General features: G+C 41.6%; 1 protein-coding gene across 1 annotated transcript in view; it reads left to right on the top strand.

The window, feature by feature from the left end:
• Positions 1-20,598, top strand: part of LOC123758359 (Down syndrome cell adhesion molecule 4) — a 228,503-nt gene that overhangs the window by 128,753 nt on the left and 79,152 nt on the right. Inside the window, exons 25-32 of the mRNA XM_069323052.1 lie at positions 1,099-1,266; positions 1,914-2,083; positions 5,157-5,295; positions 6,136-6,282; positions 6,458-6,607; positions 8,863-9,005; positions 13,646-13,802; positions 16,717-16,865. Coding sequence (XP_069179153.1) covers positions 1,099-1,266; positions 1,914-2,083; positions 5,157-5,295; positions 6,136-6,282; positions 6,458-6,607; positions 8,863-9,005; positions 13,646-13,802; positions 16,717-16,865 — 1,223 coding nt within the window. The remainder of the gene's footprint in view (positions 1-1,098; positions 1,267-1,913; positions 2,084-5,156; positions 5,296-6,135; positions 6,283-6,457; positions 6,608-8,862; positions 9,006-13,645; positions 13,803-16,716; positions 16,866-20,598) is intronic.

The raw sequence follows: 20,598 nt of genomic DNA on the forward strand, positions 1-20,598 counted from the left end.
TTTATACTTATTTCACTCTCATGACATTATTATTCTATGTACGTCATTCATTTTTGTGTCAATGTGTTCGCAATAGAATGTTCTATGAGCCCGTAGGTAAAAAAGATCAACAAAGCGTAAGATAGAATAGTGCCAAATATAAAACAACGCTGGAACATATTAGTGAGCGTCAAACACACACGAAATGTTTTTACTTTTATGTTTGTCAAGTTTATACTTGTTGCACAGTTATTTTTTGTTGTGCATTGATCGGAATAAAATTCCCTAAACAGACATATGCATATAATACATGATATGGGGGAAGCATTACCAGTATAAGCGGCTAAAGTCACCCACCTGCAACCCGTTTGGGACATAATACCATTTGATCGAAGTGGTCCACACCTTTCATGAACTTATTGTACCATGCAGCCTAGTGGTGAGAAAGAGAGCCTCATGGCGCGCAGTTTGAAACAAACCCAAAGTAAATCGGATAAAAATTGAATTTTATACAAAGATTTTAAAAGAGGACATAAATTTATGTCCACCATGCGGGAGCGGGTAGGCGAAACAGGACGCCGGGAGGAGTCCTGATCCGCAGAAAGTGTTAAAAAGAACAATCAATAGCTCTATCATCACACACCATAAATACTTGTGAAAGTGCACTACTAAGATCACAAAACACATGGCATCACCAGTGTCATACAGGACTACAAAGTCAAGTGACTGTGAAGATATTGTTAGAGGCTGGAGTGAGTTTTGCATGAAAGGTAATAAGACGTGTGAACCTGGAAGTTATACCTCAAAACATTTATGGTACATATAATAGTGTCCCCTTTTAGGTACAGTATTTGTTCCAATTTGCAAATGCTGTACAGATATGTTTGACCAGACCACACATTAGAAGGTAAAGGGACGACGACGACGTTTCGGTCCGTCCTGGACCATTCTCAAGTCGATTGTGAGTAATCGACTTGAGAATGGTCCAGGACGGACCGAAACGTCGTCGTCCCTTCACCTTCTAGTGTGTGGTCTGGTCAAAATACTTCAGCCACGTTATTGTGACTCATCGCCTGTACAGGTATGTTCCTTCACTGGTAATCAAATATATGTTGACAGAGCCATGGCCAGGTGTGCCAGAACAGCTGAGTGTGCCGGGGGACCAGACAGAAGGCATCATCCATAAGTTGACCCCTGCTACTGCCTACCACTTGAGGGTCACGGCCCAGAACACTCTGGGGCTCGGCACTCCCTCAGAAGTCATACAGGCTGCCACTGATGAGGAAGGTTAGTCTGATTAATAGAAGATGGAGTGACATGTTTACTGTTAAATGTAAATTGATGCAGGTTAGAATGTGATTAAAATAGATTGACACCATGTTTTCTTATTTTTTGTTTTGGTATGAATAAATTCCTTTGATCTTTTTATTGTATTAACCCAGTACATCAAACTTTCCTTCCTTAGACATTTTCACCATTTTCAGCTTGTATTTATGTTGTCCTCTCACATTACTCTTATAGTCATATGATCCTTCCTTTGCTCTCTGGGGTGTAAATAGGTGTTGGCCCCTGATTACTTGACTTGTATAACTAGCCTCTATTTTTACAAATCGAGCAATTTTTTAAGATAAATTATTGATAATGTATGGAAGGTTAAATAAGTGAAATGTGACAACAGTTCAGAAAGAAGTGAGAAATATTAAAAATTAAAGTAAAAATATTATTGTCTTCAGAAAGTGATAGGTATCACCAGATATTAAGTTTACAGTATAATTTTTAATGTTATATTTGTGATTTCATTGTGTATTAAACATTTTAATTTGTGCAAAATTTGACAGTTAATATATTATAAACTGTTCAATTTCAGAAACTCTTATGTTCAAATTGTCACAACATATTTTGCTTCAATTCCATTGTCCTAAATTATGTTTCAGAGCCATCAGGGTCTCCTTTAGACGTGCGCGTGACTCCCGAGTCTTCAACATCCCTGCGTGTGACGTGGGAGCCACCAGCCAGAGACTTGTGGAATGGCAATATACTGGGATATTATGTAGGGTACAGAACTCATGCTCATGCTGCTGACTACAACTTCCAGACTGTAGAGGTAGCGATTGGGTTTGTGATTTGAGCATTAAAACCAGATATTTTGTGCATTTTCTGAGCTGTTTCATTTGGCTGCTCACAAAGGTAAGGTTCACTAGGTCAGCAGGATGGATCATGTTCAGTCAGGGCAGGACAACATATAGGCATTGGCACTACAAAGTAAGTTTTACAAGGTCCCTGCAGGATCATGTTGGTGCTAGGGAGTCACTGGATAGCATTCATTCCAACCTAAAATGGCTTCCAGTAGCCTGTTCATAAAACTCAAGGCCCTTCTAAACCCTCTGTGGACTCATGTTAACTACCAGTTTTTGTTTGGGTAATTGGTGTTGGCTGGCACCAGGTGGCAGCAGTTTATACAACTCCAGGTCCTGACACTCATACCACCACACATGTTTCCTATCTGTCATCCATGGCTGTTGACAGGCATAGACGATTTTTTTTAAGTTACGTTTGAACTAGTTCCACTCTTCTTGATCTTTGAATCATATGCTTAGGACTCATCATGTGAACATTGCTTAATATAAGTACAGTATTTGTTTAAAGGTCCTTTGAGTGTCCATGCTTATTTTTCAAAGTATTGTACTTGTCATTACCAGTGGTGTTCAGTTTCAGTGCTGTGCAAATGTACCTTTGCTTTATAAGCTTATAGCCACCATAAACACAGTTCTCTATAACATCAGACAGAGACTTAAAAGTTGGTACATTTGGCCATTATTTTACCAGTGTGTGGGTGAAGTGGTGACCGGTCTGTACTGTATATCCAATAAATTTCACCTTGGTAGAGATGGTGAACTTGTTTTGTTTCACTGGTGTTACTAGCCTTTCTCTGTCCATAGGGTAACAAAGTTAGGTTATAAGCCCAGAAAACTCGGATTTTGGTGCCAGGCATCTGACTCATATTATACTACAGTCAAGGACATTAAATATAGCAAATCATTTTGGATACTGACTAGCACCTGCTATTATATTTCTGCACACACCTTATATTTCTGCACTGCGGGGTACAGTGCAGAAATATTTACACTGGTAGTCACAATTTCTGAGTCATTCAATACCTTTCAGGGTTTTATCTATTTTGACAAGAATAGATAAACCACCAAGAACCACCAACACCCTAGAACAAGTCTTGGTTGTTGCCGTGACTTTGGCCTCAGAATCAGGTCAGGAATCATTGTTGCTTTAATTTTCGTGGCATTTGTGTTTCAGAAGTTTGTTAATGCTCCTCCTGACTCGAAGGTTATTGGTTCCTATCTTTCTTCCCTTGCTGTGAAACCTAAGATATGGGTCCTTTGGAAAGGATGGGGCATTCCATTCAAGGCATGTAGGGTCTCCTTTTTCTGGCTTGTTGTGCTTGAGCATTAAAACTGCAACAGCAAAAATAAATTGCCTGTACTTCAAGCTTTCTGTGGGCTTGGTTTACCTGGTATTTGCATGTTCAGGATTTCCTTGTTACAGCAGCTCTTTGCTTCAAATGTTAGTGCTTGACTAAGTTAAGCTGGTGTTCTCCTTGCATATGTAAGTCAAGAGAAGTTGCCTTGTTCTCTGGAAGAATGTTATAGTTGATTGCATTTATCATTTCTGACTGAGTGGGATTAAATGGGAGGAGGATGGTGTGATCGTGGTTTCCTTTCTATGGATATGCGAAACTTGGAATGTCTCAGTTGGGACTGTTTGCTTAGGCACTAAGCCACAAGTTTCCTGTTTATTTGGTTCTATTTCCAAAATGATGTGTTTTGAGGGGGAGCCCCAGAGGCTCCCTGGCTCCAGGGAGCCTCTGGGGCTCCAAGGAGGCTCTGGGGCTCCAAGGAGGCTCTGGGGCTCCAAGGAGGCTCTGGGGCTCCAAGGAGGCTCTGGGGCTCCAAGGAGGCTCTGGGGCTCCAAGGAGGCTCTGGGGCTCCAAGGAGGCTCTGGGGCTCTAAGGAGGCTCTGGGGCTCTAAGGAGGCTCTGGGGCTCCAAGGAGGCTCTGGGGCTCCAAGGAGGCTCTGGGGCTCCAAGGAGGCTCTGGGGCTCCAAGGAGGCTCTGGGGCTCCAAGGAGGCTCTGGGGCTCCAAGGAGGCTCTGGGGCTCCAGGGAGCCTCTGGGGCTCCAGGGAGCCTCTGGGGTCCCCAGAAAATGGCATTTTATTACATTTAATGCTGGTTTTTACACTAGATGCAATTTTTCTTAACTTGAGTCAGTGAAAGATGATTTGCTTCCTCTGATCTACTTGATACTGCCATTTTGTCTAAGCTTGTAAATGTTCTTGTTCCTATGTTGCTGCTCCAGCAGTGGTTCCCAGTCCCATTCTTCCATTAATCCCAACTTGTCTTCCTTTTCCTTTCCTTTCCTTTTTCCTTTTCCTTTTCCTTTTCCTTTTCCGCCCTTCTCCTCAAGTGGTTGATTAGTCTCTGATGCTACACAATCACTTCCAGACTTTCTGCCAATCTTCATGTGTGTAGCTTCTTGAGGAGATCTGCCTCCATCTATATGGGAAAGAGGTTGCGGAGTTCCTTGTGTAATATCTACATACTGTCCCGTGGACTATATGAAGTGGCCTGGCAGGTGCTATAGCAGTTTCTGGTTCTATATCATTCTTTCTGTCTCTCTTCAATATGACTCTCCTTTTCTGGTACTGGTTAATATATATGAGTAACAATATAGAAAAAATGTTGAAACTATTTTCAGCTATCTATATACTGTCGTCATAATGGCTTAGCCCTTTCTCCTGATAGTTTACCTTACCTCTTTTTAACCTAACCAAATAAAGGATGGCAAGAAGTTATGTAAATAGAAGTGGTGGAGCGAGTAATCTAGGATCATAATGTAGTTACAAAGTGGTGTTGTAAATTTAATCATAGAGGAGTAACAATGAGGACAGTTAAGGAAAAGTAAATAGTAGAGAACTGTTACCAGGTATGAAGGATCAGATGGTAATGGCAGGCCCATAATGGAACCAGTGTAAAGATAATGTGAGCAAGCTAGGTTAAAGAAAGCAATTGAAGGGAGCACTGTATCTTAAGACATCTTTAAATGTTGCAGCATTATGGTCTCTTGGTTGTCCACTTGTATTGATATACTGGTCTTGTACATTTAGGTTGGATCAGCATATGGTGGGAGTTCGACGTTATCTGGGTTGCAGCAGTACACCAGGTACGAGGTGGTGGTGCAAGCCTTCAATAACAGAGGTGCTGGACCACTCTCTACTCCTGTCATTGCTACAACTGAGGAGGATGGTAAATATCTCACTTTTATTTAGACAAAATGGGTCCATGGTTAGGTTGGTTCGCACAATTTAGTACAGTACGTCATTGTTTTGTAACATTGTGACAACTCGAGAGGATGGGCTGAATTGTGAGTGCCTGACCCAGTCTGATATAGTAATGTTAAATTCAGAATCCAAGAGAAAGCAGATATGAACGAGCTTATTCTAGCTCAGGACTACTGAGAATGAAAAAAAGAAATGTGTGACATGCTAAATGAACAGTTCCATAGTGTGTTTGTACAAAATGAGGATTTCAGAGAGTCGTACCAAATACCAATTCCAAAACACACCATTGGCCCAGAAGGCCAATTGCGATGTTCCTTTTGTTCTTATAGTATTCTTAACTATTGGTAAACTCTTACGAATTTGTGTGTACGAATTTATAACCTAAAAGTTATTATTGTGAATATTAACAATAAATTAAATGATGTAAATATTGCATTGTTAATGTAAATGGGGTCCTTGTGGCATGGGTGCTGTGGTAACCTAGGGATTTCAAACTAAGAAGGGAGGGTTGGTGAAGTGTTTGTGGTGGCCGTAGAAGGTAAGCATGTGTGTGTGGTGGTGTTGGTGTGGTGGCATAGGTAGAGTAACCTTCCTCTAAAATGAGTAGTGGGGGACAGTCATAGTCACGTGTTCCTGGAGGGAGCTATGAGGAGAAAAGTGTCTACGGTCACCAGTGCTCAGTGTGTAACAAGAAATTTTTCTGGAGCCTTCATGTGTGCTAGAGAGCGATCATTAATAGTATCATATATCTTATTTTCCAAAATGATTCCATCTGAGACCCATTACTGCTTCTACCCATGTGCAGCCCCCAGCTTACCCCCTGAAACAATACGGTGTGAGGCAACCTCCCCACAGAGTGTGTCAGTAGCCTGGCGGCCGCCTCCTGTCAGGGGGCAGAATGGCTTAATTAAAGGATACAGAGTGCTCTACACACCTGCATCACAATATTCAGGTGTGTGTACATATCTTTGTCTTGCATTTATGTGAACCAATGAGATAAATATTCAAGTTAGTGACAAATACTGCACAGTTTATGTAAATCTATGAGAGGACATTACAAAATATATCTACTTTATGTAGACAATTAATGTATCATTAGAATGCAAAATAGTGTCCCTTTTCGACAGATGAAGAAGCACAGGCAGAAACAGCAGCAGAAAGTACCAATATATTTAATTTGGAAAAGTATACAAATTACAGCATTAGTGTCTTGGCTTACACAAGTGCTGGTGATGGAGTGCCTTCCCAACCAATATTCTGCAGGACACTTCAGGATGGTGAGTGTTAAAGGCCAAACTTATTACCTCTTGACTTAGTTCCTGATAACCTAAAGGGAACATTTCATTTCTTAAAGTTGTGATGGACTTCAACAGACGATCTGGATAACGTTTGATTTTTTTTACTCATTTGATTTATATTTTGCTTGTGACTTTTTCACTAAGAAAAATTCAACAGTTGTTGGGAATATGATAATTAGCTAATACTGTATTAGGTTTTGAAAATAGTATAGTCAAGCACATTGTGTACTATATTGGGGATTTAGTGATTGAAATTCAAATTTACACGACAGAGTAATGAGCTTGAAAATTTTGAGGTTTTCTACTACTTTCATTGTACATTGTCACTTAGAAACTACTGACAGGTTTGACCTCCACCACCACCTCTCTTAACTTGCTCCAACCATCTACCACTGTTTGCAAAAGTGAACTTTCTAATGTTTTTTCAGCAGCTTTGTTAAGTTAGCTTAAATCTATGACCTCTAGCTCTTGAAGTTCCAGGTCTCAAGAAATCCTCCTTATCAATTCGTTATTATTTTGTACATAATGATCAGATTGCCTTTTTTTTTCTAACTTCTAGTTTTGGCATATTTAATGTGTCTAACCTCTCCTCGTAGCTCTTGTCTTTCACTTCTGGAAGCCATTTAATCGATCCATTTAATATCCCTGGCCTCACTCAGTGCCCTGCCCTACTCCAGGCTTCATCTCAACCATAACACTTCAATTATTTTCTTCCACAAGTTCCTTGATTCATACCTCCTGTCTTTTTGCCTTATCAGTCAAGTTAGTAATTTTTTTTCTCTGCTGGAAAATACTTCCTTTTAACTTACAATATTCATTCTTGAGATCTTTATTTTCTTTTTCTAATTTAAGAACTTTTCATTCATAATGCCTTATCAAGTTCTCAATAATCAGTAACCTGCCAAGAAAACTAGCATTCACTATTTCCTGTGCAGAGAAAACCTACCTTACCCCTATATTGTCAACCCATGTCTGTTTTTTTAAACAACGCTGTTTGTTGACCTAATTGTATTTGTGCTGCTTTTTCTGCCATGTTCCCCCCTTTTTTTTTATTTTTATTTTTAATTGTTCTCAACACATTTTATACTTTAATCTCAATTAGTATTAAGTTTTAGTCTTGAATGTTTTTCCTGCCCGAAATGCTTTGCGTAATAGTGGCTTTAGGCATTGTATGTACTAGCTCTATCTATAAATCTATAAATTTTTGTAAAACCTCTTGTATGTATGTACCTTGCCTGAATAAACATTTATTTATTTATTTTATTTGAGACAACCATCTGTTGGTGATAGTGTCCTCTCCTGTGGTGGTGGCGGCCATCTTTGTTGTTTACATGCTTTTGTTTTCCAATACCAACTTTACCTATCCAGATTTTTCACACACTTTCTTATTTGTTTTATGTTACTTTTCAAATTCCCTGTACCTTCACATTTCCTGGGACACCACTTACGGTCCTTGACCTGTTCCACAATACTTAAGCAATTGGGTTTTCCTGGAGCCTGGTGCAGTGCGCCTCCTGAGTTGCTGACCCGTGTCAGCAGATTTGTTTGCTTTAAAAAGAATATGCTGATCTAGGTTTATGAAGCACTGGGTAAACATAGGTGCGGCCACCTGCTGGTTTTGCCAGGCAAGCATACGAGCAGGTGTGAAGCCTCACTTTGCGGCCACTTGTGCTCGGAAAGATACTTTTCTTGTTAACTTTAGTAAGAGCAGTTTAACTTCATGCAAGTAAATTACAGGATTGGCTCATGACATCAAAAATGCAGAAAATGACAATAATACATTTTAATAATGGCAACTATTATATTTTGTATTCTTGGATATAGAATGTTGAAGTTTGGGTTCTGTATAACTTAAGCAATTTTTCCATCTTTGTAATTATATTATTACTTCTTATTTATTTCACACCATTAATTTATGCTCAAGTGTAGTTTTCCTTTGTTTTTACTGTATTTAATTATAATTTTTGTATGAGAACTAATTTTAATGTAATTGTTCTTTGTGTGTGTGTTTTTAAAGTGTTAGGCGATGTGTGTGTGTGTGTGTTTGTTTTTAAAGTGTTAGGCAATATATGTGTGTGTGTGTGTATTTTCTTCAAGTGACAGGCAACTTGTGCCATGTTAAGGATGCCAGCTGATATAGTGTGGACGCTATAGAACTGTGTATATAACAATTTGGTTTACCCCTGAGAGTTTAGAGAGAGCAGCCACTTTCATGTTTCCCTCTAAAATTTCAGTGCCAGATTCTCCAGCAGGGATTAAAGCTGTTGTGAGCTCTTCCACTACCATCCTCGTGACCTGGCTGGCTCCACTTAAGGTCAATGGTGTCCTGACCAAGTACACTCTCTACATGGCAGTCACCAGTAGTGAGCAGAGGATGGTTAGTTACCTCTACTCTTGAACACCATTGAAAATATCTTTTTGTGAGTGCTTGGTAAATGATGATTCAGTTTGATGTACACTAGTTTCTTTTGCTGTGCTAAATGGCAACAAATATTTACTCGCTCATTTGGGGTCCTCTGATTATTTGTGATTTTTTTTGTGGAGAATTGTTAGAGAAAATATCTCTTTGATCAGATATTAGGTGTTTTATTTTGTGATAGGTGTACACTATCACAAAATATTTAGACTATAGAATGACACACAGGAACTTAACCACTGTGCTGCTCAGGCTCCAAATATGGTACCCCCCCCCCCTTGTGCACAGGAAATAAATTCTTGGCAAAAAATTTTTTTTGTTTTTGAAAATGTTAAATACCCTTTCCTGATCATAGATATGGAAATTAAAAATCGAAATTGTACTTTGGCCGCAATGAGGTCCAGAAAATGGAGGGTGACGTCACGATTTGGTGGTCGCCTGTGGCGTAGACTCCCAGACCCAGTTGCCGCCAGCTTCAACATGCGCGAGTTGCCACAAATATATTTTTGTTAATTTTTTGCATACATTTCCAAATACATTCGTTTTTTCTTGCCAGTCCTATGTATAATGAACACGTACACAGTATTATGGCAGTAGAACATCCGTACTGTCCCAAGACACTGTGTTACATGCATCACAAATGTGTCCACATATATTGCTCATATATCCAATGTTTCATGTTTATTTATGTATATTTACAACATATTTACACACTGTACACTATCACACACTATATACATTCACCATCAACACACCCAGAACTCCGTGAGTGTGAGCTGCCACACCCAGCCAGCCCTTCCTCACTCCTCCAACACCGACGCTACGAGTACGACTCCACCTTCCTCACCAAAATGGCTCCTCCCAACATACTCTTGTTGCTGTTATTTCACTATATACACACATTGTATATACCCATGTACATATGTGTTCACCATAGTGAACCACTAAGCTAGTATGGTGAGCAATACAAGAGTGGCTGCCACACAGTGACGCTACCTCGGTTCCCTCCCTCCCTCACCAAAATTCCTCCTCCCACAATACTACTCACAGCATTATCACTACAATCCTGCTGTTATCACAATCTGGGTCACTAAATCCTGTAAATGAATAATTGACCAAGTTTATTTTGTAAAGGAACATAAGAAGTTGTTTGAAGATTCCTAGATGGACGAAATAATGCTGTGGTACTTTGGCTAGTGCTGTGAACATCGTGAACAGCATTGAATCACTGATATTTGAACATTTTACAGTCATTATCACACTCATGCTCTTCTGTAATACTATCATGGCTAAATAATACTAGTTACATATATATTTTGACATTATTAGGCAATGCTGAACAGCAGTGCTGTGAGCTCATGTTGCGTGCGCCAGCCTTGGTTGCTCACTCATTAATGAGGCTCTCACACCCGGGAATGTTGCCCACAATTTTTTTTAAAATGGTGTCTCTTTACAAGTCCTGAGGAAGCTGATGTGAATCCCATATAGCTGTGGGAGTTTTGAATCATACGCTATACCAATAAAATCCCAGAGGAGCATTGCACACCCCCCGTCGAGCGCCTGCAGGTGCGTTGCGCAGTTCAGTGGTTAAATTACTGGGAAAACAATGTGAATGATGACCAGTGCCACAGGAATTTGAGACAGTTGTCAGCAAAGTACTGTATCTCCAGTTCAGATGAAATCAGCACAAACACTTAATGATATTCCATGCCATCTTACACATTAATATCAAATCTTGACAGTTGGTGTTTCTCAAGAAAGCCACTGGTGTGGTCTGCTATGGGGAAAACCCTAAAAAAAATGTTGCTAAATAAATATGAAACGCCACCAAAGCTTGCTTACACACCATGCTACTTTGTGAATCAGTGTCAGATTTGAACATTCATGAGTTCCCATGATACAGACCACTGAATATCTGAATGGCTGATGCTGATGGTCGGCCATTTGGACAATGAACCTTTGGGAAACAAGTATGTTATAATAGGAATGATGTGAAACAGTGTTGAACAGAAGGTGAGTATTATACAGGTCATAATATACTTGTCCCATACTGGGGAAATTAATTACAAAATAGGTGATTTGCCAATAATTACTTGCCCAGCAATTTGGTAAATATTGGGAGGTTGCTATATAGATAATGGTCTGCCTTTTCGTTCATACCGTAGGTTTCTGAAACCACTTAGGTAAGTGTTTTTTATGGAAAGCAGCAGGACTCCAACGAGACTAGTACAATCTTACTTCAGTCACAGTGGGAATCTTTTTAAACATTAAAGTACTCAGATAGTTAAGTCTTACATTGTGGTACTTGTGAAAAATAGTTCACAAAACTTTATTTGCTATTCACAATTTTCTGTGATTTTTTTTTAGTTCTGGGGCATTTCATTCCCTTAACATTGACAAGGAGTTCTTGTCTTATATTTTCTCACTGATTTTCTGTGCACCTTTGAAGTTTGCAATGCCTGTTGCCTTCAAAATATCTGAAAAAGTGACTTTGCTCACTTTGAATTTATCCCACACAGCTATCCTAGGAATGCTACATTCCACTTGCCTTGTAAACTGAACATTCTGCTTAAAAGACATCATATGTCTTTGTGGTCTATGGCATTTTGGCATATGTCTATGCCAAAAAGCCCTTTGACTTTTCAGTTAGTTACAGGCACTGACACAGTACAATACTTTTATGTTGGAACAGATTTAGACCTGCTTGTAATACAAGGTATACTAGGTGTTGGTCTTTGTGGTCTTGCTCGTTTGTTTCTGGCCAGTGGTCTTAGGGGGTCTGTTTTGGGATTTCTTTCATGGATATCACCTTAGTTCCTTCATCTTTGAAGGGGTTGCACATTCCTGGCTGGCTTTTGCTCTTGGGCTTTGGTTTCTCTATCTTTGGCCCATGGGATTTGGTTATTTGGCTTTGGCTTTGTTGTAGCCAGTTCCTGCACATCAGTTCCTGCAGAGCCAGTTTGGATTTGTTTGGATTAGTGTGTTGTCATTGCAGTTCTCTTGGTTATGCCTTGTTGGTCATATTTCTGGTTGTTTCTCACTGTACTGGTCATTGATGAGGCACCCTGGGGGCCCCCTTTAGTATTTCACAAAAGCTTTTTCTCACTTCAGGGAGAGGCGAAGCTATATTCTTTCGAGTTACTACAGTACTCCATTTTCTCCAGCAGAGGCATGTGGGTGCTTTTTTTTTTTTTTTTTTTTTTTTTTTTTTTTTTTTTTTTTTTTTTAAGGGTCTTCTCCATACCTTTGATTTCATAGTGGTTTGCATTCTCTCCTTGTCTCCTGTACTTGTTGGCCAGGGCTTTCTGGTTGGTTATACATGCTTGTCTCAGTCCATCTTGTGTTGCTCATAGGAGGCACATACTCCAGTTCAGTTTACTTCTGTTCCACTTTCTGTGGACAGTGCTTTGTGCAATGGTTTGGTTTTTGTTCCTCTGCACTTACCTACTTGGGCATCTTTGAGTTTCCCTAGTTGCAGTTCTCGGTGTTTTTCCTGCCTTGTTCAGGTATTCTATTGTGTTCCCTAACACTGGTTTTTGTTGAGGAAGTCTCCTGGTGTGGGGATTCTTTTGTTCGTAGGATCTGTGTTCTCTTTAGGCTTTTAGTATTTTTCTTTATTGAACAACTGATGCTTCCTGGCTGGTGCCTTGCTGGGGCATTCTGTAATTAATCCCAGTTTCTTTCATCTGCTTAGTGATTGGGTTGAGTTTCCCTGACCCAAGTTTGTGCTCATTACTTGTTTTCCCACCAGATAAGCGAGTCCTTCTTGCCTGGTAATCTGAACCGTTGAATGACATTTTGCTGGGGGCGACTTTTTGTGCTTGGTGATGGTGATACTGTGGGCAGATGATTCTCCTCCCTATGGGCCCAGTGTCTCCTGCTTGGGTAACTTGTCTTCTATTCCTTGTTTTTATGTAGCATTGCTTTACTGAGGAAGCATCTAAAGGGCTTTAGCTAAAAAATATGGTGTCGAGCAAAGTGAAATGCAACTTTCTGACCTGAATTCTTGAATGCTTCCCTTCTTCCTGTTGTTGTGCTGTCTTTCCTGAGCCTGCCTGGGGTGCTGTGGAGATCAAGTGGGAGTTGTCAAGTCCCTTCACCCTGTTGTGGTGACACTGGTAACACCTGGTGGCCAATGGTGCAACTTTAAGCTACTAGCAATGTGCAGAGAATAAGTCGCAATAACAAGTCAACAAATAACTCAAATAGTGTCGTGACTTCATAAGGATTTGCCGAGTGATTATTGGTTTTGGTATTTTTAATTCTGTTTGCAGGCGGTGTTTAAGAATAATGCTTCATCCATATGTATTATACGGACTGGTGTTCATAGTTCTAAAATAGACTTGTCACTATCTCCCTTCCCATAATACATAACAGGACCAATAGCAAAGGTCCATTTCACAATAAGAATAAAAGTCCTGAAAGCGTATGTGATGATGTGTCCCAGGTGGATCATAGTCTTGGCCAAGAGCACCTGGCAGGTCTGGCTCATAAAGACACATTTTCTCTGCTCATCACCCCAATTCAGCACTGTATATATATATATATAGTTTTATTACAAAAAAAAGAGCCACAATAACTTATTAATGCTCCCTGTGCAGAGAGAATTACCATCACGAACTCTGGGCCCAGGAGAAACATCTTATGTTGCTGAGGGTGTGAGCACGAGAGACAAGTATGAGTTTTGGGTATCTGCTTCAACCCAGCGAGGGGAAGGATTAGCAACTAAGAAGGTTGAAGTCCACCCAACAAGCAAAGGTTAGTACTCAATAATAATCTTGTTTTGATCACCTACTACCTCCTTTTAGAAAGTCAAAGGTATTGTAGTTGAAAAGTTGAATGTCAAAGATACAGTATATGCTTCAGGATAATTTAAGTCTGAAGAAGCTTTCTTTGGTTGCTCCCAAGCTGTGGTCTGGGTCCACCCAGGATATAAACTTTTTATCAGACTCTCGACTACCTGTGTCCCATGGTGACGAGGGTCTTTTCAAATTGTCTTGTTGCCTAGCTAACGAGGGAAGACAGGGGAGATAAATATTAATTTGCCACCAGAAAGACTTATATGATATCAAATAGCAGAACAAAAAACTCGGTACCCCCTCCAAGAAATAACTAGAAACAAGGATTACCTGGTTGATAACTGATTGATGGGGTTCTGGGAGTTGTTCTACTCCCCCAAGCCCGGCCCAAGGCCAGGCTTGACTTGAGAGTTTGGTCCACCAGGCTGTTGCTTGGAGCGGCCCGCAGGCCCACATACCCACCACAGCCCGGTTGGGTTGGGATTGCCGGTTATTTCTCTGCAAACTATGAGTTTACTAATTCTTCACAAATGTCACTAGATGGCAGCACCACAACATAGATGGCCATATAGGCAGTACAGTATTCACTTCAAAGTGTGGCACAAGTTGCTTACATGCCTAGTGTTACTGATGTTAGCTTAGTTTCAGGGCTATTTTCCCCCTGGCACTGATGGTCAAAAACAAACCTTCAACATTTTTTATTGGCTGATGTCTAGTTAAATCATCAGCATGATCTGGCTCTAGTAGAGCTGTGTCCTTATTATGCAAGTGCTGTTTGAGAGACTGTCTCCGGTCTAGGCCTTGGTTCCATTCTGTTACATTAACACTTGCAGTCTGCACATGACAACTGTTGGGCTCTTCCGTGGCAGAGCCCAACACTATATTCGAATAATTCCCCATTTGTTCCTTGTCAAGGTTTTGCAAGTGTGTGCTAATAAAATGACTCATCTCTTGTGGGCAGTCAATGCTTCAGGCTTTGCTTCAGGTTTGGTGAGTCTAATTACCATGCTTCAGGTTTTTTCATGAACCTTGTCTTTGCTGGTTTACTAACCTGTCCTCTTACAAAAAACGTCGTATTTTGATCGTGTGCATACAATAAAGCCAAAATTTTTTGTACTAAAAAATGGAAGCAGCTCACGAAAGTGACATACTGTCCTGTTTTCTGTTTTGGGTCCTCTGATAGGTTAGGAGAGGATACTTTAAATTTTAGTTTTCTTTACGATGGAAAACCTTAGGAGGATGGACTAGGTCCGTCCCAGAAGGATACCCTCTGGTATCTCTGGCTAGCATTGAGCCTGATTCTTCTGTGTGCACTTTTTTGTTGTATTCCTAGGAATATTGTTTGTCATTTTGATGATACTCCTGTACTGGTTACCACCATTGACCCCTTGGCCACCCCATATGTTTGTCATTTTCATGGGTGCTGCAAGATAGGTTCTGGATTCTCTAAGGAGTGTATTGCAGGTTGTTTCCTGGGCCTGTGTGTGTTTATCCAGAGGCCCCTCAGTCTCACTGGACTTATGTGATGCTCGAAAGTTTGTCAAGGTGCTGCTGTTCTTCTCCCCCACACAGCAGTCTTCTGTCATCTTCTTCCACTTGTAGGCCCAGTCCAGCATTTATGTTTTATTAATTTTGTCAACCTTTCAGAAAAGCCGGCTTCCTTTGCCAAGTAGGCATTGTGAGTCAGTATCAGGGAGCTACTTATGGGGGGGGGGGGGGGGAGGGGGTTTACAAAAATCAAGCATTAAATGTAATGAAGTGCCCTCTTCCAGTAGCAGCTCCACATATCTGCCCTATTTCCTTCTTTCTGAAGGGAGTTGAAGGGAATTTTCTGGTTGGGTGTCTTGTGAATTTTGCTGACTGGCTGGGACCTGTGGGTGACCTGAGGTACCATCTGGTGACAAATCAGGTGCATCACAGGTGAGGTGTTTACCCTGTGGCAATGATTTTCCTTGCTTTACTCAGGGTAATGAATTTTCTTCAAGCAATTGCTTGTTTTGATGTTCTTATACTTTGTTTTTCTTGGTTTTTGCGTTGTTCTCAACCCCAAAAACCAACCTCACCTTGCAGAGAGCCAAATTTTGGTCTTGGCATCAGGAAGGCTTGAGTGGGTGTTGGAGGGCGGGTGTCATGCCTTCAGGTTGAGCAGCTCCGGCGCTGCAGCATCAGGTAGCTACTGAATGATCCCCCAGAAAAAAAAAAAGAGGAGGCTTTCGTTACATTTAACACTTTACTTATATTCTACTGTTTGGTGTCATATCAAACACTTCATTTTCATGTAAAAGTTTTACAGTCTCTGTGTAGTGGTAAGACACTCGCCTGGCGTTCCGCGAGCGCTATGTCATGGGTTCGTATCCTGGCCGGGGAGGATTTACTGGGCGCAATTCCTTAATTGTAGCCTCTGTTTAACGCAACAGTAAAATGTGTACTTGGATGAAAAAAAGATTCTTCGCGGCAGGGGATCGTATTCCAGGGACCATAGGATTAAGGACTTGCCCGAAACGCTACGCGTACTAGTGGCTGTACAAGAATGTAACAACTCTTGTATATATCTCAAAAAAAAAAAAAAAAAAAAAAAAAAAAAAATGACGTTTGATATGATTTGATACGAACATTTTATGGATGGATTGAAATTTATTTCACCTATCTCCCCTCCCCATCAATATGACGAGAACATTTAAAAAGTCACCGTGAGACACGGGGTATTCAAGAATGGGAATATTGTTCTGAATAAGCCCAGGCTGTGGCTCAGGGAGTGTTCATTCAGAAAAAAATAGTTTTATTTTACTACACTTGATACCAGTTATTTAATGTTAATACTGTATCTTATTTTCTGAACCTTCTTGAACATATTTTATTTTTATTTTATTTAGTATCAGCACAAATTGCATCATTTGGAGGCCCACTGGAAGTTGCTTGGAAGGAAGACGTCCGCCTCCAGTGTCATTCTGTTGGAGAACCGCCCCCAGACATCACATGGAAACATAATGGAAAGAAGATTTTACCAACTGATAGAATTCAGGTAAAGGGAAAAAATTGAACACATTATTATATTACTGTACATGAGTTCTGAAGGTGTAAAAACTGCACTTTATGAGGTGTAACATGCCTCTACAGACATGAGCATTAAGTCACAGGCATTTCAGGTGCAGGGTCTGTGGCACATATATATGTTAAAGAATAGTTTATAGAATATCCTATACAGTATAATTATAATTTGACCTCACCTCAAGCACTTGTACATTTCCCCATATGTAAATATTTTGAATAATCATCAGATGTCCATATTTTTGCTAAACTGGTAAATTCTGACTTATCTGATGTGACTGCTATGTAAGTAAGATCAGCTGTGCTCATAGGACGAGATTATGCAGTCAAGCTGTACAACATAAATTCACTGGCAAAATAGGAAAAATTTCAGGCGGTCCCTGCAGGGCCATAATGGAGAAAGAACATAGTTATGTCCAGAAGTACTGTCAGTGGTTCACTCAAAACGTTTAAGCCCTTCTAAACTCTCCAGTGACATCACAAGTAACTGCCAGGAGAAGACTTGCTAACTATCACTTCATCGGCACGCGTACTAGTTTCAACCACACTAGGTGTCAGCACCACACATACCTCCAGACTTTCAATACTCACATACTTAATTGTCTCATGTCACTTGGCAGACAGACAGGTGGTTTAGTTAAGTTGGCTTGATCCTTGAATCCTATGTTTAATACTTGACTTTTTAAGTGTTACCTGGTGTAAGTGCTTGTGTACAGGTTTTTGAGCGTTTCTTCTTATTTTGTGGACTGTTCATCACTCCTGAGCTTTAGGTGGAATGATGCACAACAATGGCTGATGTTTGAGATTATACTGCCTTAACCACTACACTGCACCTACACTGCACCTATACTGCCTTAACCACTACACTGCACCTACACTGCACCTATACTGCCTTAACCACTACACTGCACCTACACTGCACCTATACTGCCTTAACCACTACACTGCACCTATACTGCCTTAACCACTACACTGCACCTACACTGCCTTAACCACTACACTGCACCAAACAACAAATCCTGTTTTGAGAGTTGTCTGTTTTTTGTTTTTTTAATTAGGCTATATTTTAATGTTTAATATTTTCATTACTCTTTGTTTTGAAATGAAAATAGATGAGTTTGGAAACATTTTGACTAACTTTACCTGAACATTTATAAAAACAACAAAAATGTCCTTAGCAATTGCACTTGTTTCTGCAAAAAACAGGTGCGTAGTGCAGGGGTTAAACAAGTTTATCTGTTCAAAGGGTGACAGAGATAGGTTAATGGCTACTGAGAACTCTTGCCTTGGCTCCAAGCCTTTTTCTTGTATGTACTATCATCAGGGACTGAGGATCTGGGGACATGTCAAGATTTTTGGACCTTAGGTTGTGTCTGTGTTTGGCATTACTATGGTGAAGAAGCACTTTGGAGACTTATTAACTTTGTATGGAGCAGTGTTGAAGTTGCCAAGTTGAGCACATCAATACTTATGCTAGCAGTCACTTGTTAAGGAAGGATTCCAAATGATTAGTTTTAATTGTCCATTCAGGGTTGGATTAAATGTGGGACAAGAAGCGCGTGTGACTCTTGTCCCCAACAAAATGAACTAATATTAATATTGTTCAAGGTAGCTTTCTGGGGGAAGCCCCGTCAGCTCCCGGAGCTATCCAGGCTGAATGGATATATATAACTTTTTGACATCAGTCAAAGTGCTTGGAGTTCTTGCCTACTGGGGACTACGAGCCAGAACTGGGCCCCCCACAGAGAGGCACGAGGAGCAATGGTCTATATAAACCCCGTTGTGGTTGGGAGCATTCTATGTCTGCCATCGACCGGGACAGGCACCCAGAAAAGTAGGCGCCCCAAAACCCCTATTCTGACTAAAACATTACTACTGAAAGCTGAACGAGTGAACAGAACTCCCCAAACAAAATTATCAAACTAGCATGACGTCATCACGTCGCCGCGCCGCCATCTGCACAACCCCCCCCCCTCCCCAGGAGGGGGAAAGGGGGAGCCCCAGACCATCTGTGCCTGCGATCCAACCGGCAGTTCTTGGCTGATGTGATTATTGGCCGATTGAGTGCCTCTGGCTCCGGTTTTTGTTTCAGTTCTATGCCTTGTGGTGTGGGCTGTCTCTATTGGTGGGGTGTGAGCCAGGAGTGAGATTCCACGGTACTCGGGCTGCATGCGCCTAGGGTTCTCTTCCCTAGGTGCCCTGTAAGTACTGCCCTTGGGGCTTGGAGCCACTTTTCACAAGTCACCTTGGGTTCTACCTCCGCTGTGTCCTTTACTGCTCGGTACTGGGCCACCCTTGGAGTCGGCTGGGGTTTTGTTGCCCTTGTTTATCTCTGGGTAGGAGGTAGTATTCGTTACTGGCAAGGGCGTGGGGTACTGCACAGCTAACTTCATCACTAACAACGGCCAGCTCTGTTCCGCCTGGGTACGTTTTCTTCTGTTTTTGTTTTCTTTTGTTTTTGTCTGGTGGAGGGGTCTGCCTTTGTGGTCCCCCTATGCTCTTCTAGGGGTTTTTGTATAATTTTTCTGTTTGGTGGTGCTCCCCGCTTGGCCCCCGTGAATGGACACGTCCCGGGGGTTCAGCTTTTAGCAGTTTGTTTGGTAGACTAGGGCGCCAGTTCACAGTATCCTGCCTGGGCTTCCCTTAGTGTGTTACCAAGGCTAAGGGCTCTGGGAAACCCCACAGGGGGCTCCGTGGTCCGATGGATGTAACCCCCCGGCATCCCCCCTCCTCGTCTTGCGAGTTTGAAGGTTGCTCTGTCCCCTTGTCTCAGGGTGACACTCACCTGTTTTGCCGCCTCCTTGCTGCCTGTTGGGTCGTTGGTTCTTTTGACCCAGAGTCGTGCGACTGGTGTTGTCTGTACGTGCTCTCGTTCACCTGGGCCATTGGTCATAAGCGGGTGCAGGCACCTGCTTATCATGACGCTTATCATGACTGTTCTCTTTGTATCGGGGTCCCTGCATGTCCCTTGATCAGGGGTGTATTTTTTGTCCTGATGTTCCTCCGTGCGTTTGTGCTTACTTGTCATGGTTCTCATTGGTTAGCGACCCTCTTCGTACCTTCCAGATCCTTCCCTCTTTTACTTATCTGTGGTGAGGTAGCTCCGGGGAGCGGACGAGGCTCCTCCCAGAAAACCAGCGTTGAATGTAATGAAACGCCATTTTCTGGGTGAGTCCCAGAGGCTCCCTGGCATCCCTTCCTCCCTTCGGTCGGCGGTGTTTTTCGAGTTTTGACATCCAGCCTAAGAACTGCCGGTTGGATTGCCGGCACAGATGGTCTGGGGCTCCTCCTTCCCCCTCCCGGGTGGGGGGAAGGAAGGAAGGAGGAATTGCGCAGCACGGTGACGTGATGACGTCATGCTAGTTTGATAATTTTGTTTGGGGAGTTCTGTCCACTCGTTCAGCTTTCGGTAGCAATGTTTTAAACAGAACAGGGGTTTGTTTTGGGGTGCCTACCTTTTTGAGTGCCTGTCCCAGTCGATGGCAGACACAGAATGCTCCCAACCACAGGGAAGTTTCTATAGGCCATTGCTCCTCGTGCCTCTCTGAGGGGGCCAGGTTCTGGCTCGTGGTTTTCGGTAGGCAAAAACTCCAAGCACTTTGACTGATGCCAGAAAGTTATATGTATATCCATTCAGCCTGGATAGCTCCAGGGAGCCGACGGAGCTTCCCCCCAGAAAATGGCGTTTCATTATATTCAACGCTGGT

The sequence above is a fragment of the Procambarus clarkii genome, chromosome 11 (assembly GCF_040958095.1).
Source record: "Procambarus clarkii isolate CNS0578487 chromosome 11, FALCON_Pclarkii_2.0, whole genome shotgun sequence".
Taxonomy (NCBI): domain Eukaryota; kingdom Metazoa; phylum Arthropoda; class Malacostraca; order Decapoda; family Cambaridae; genus Procambarus; species Procambarus clarkii.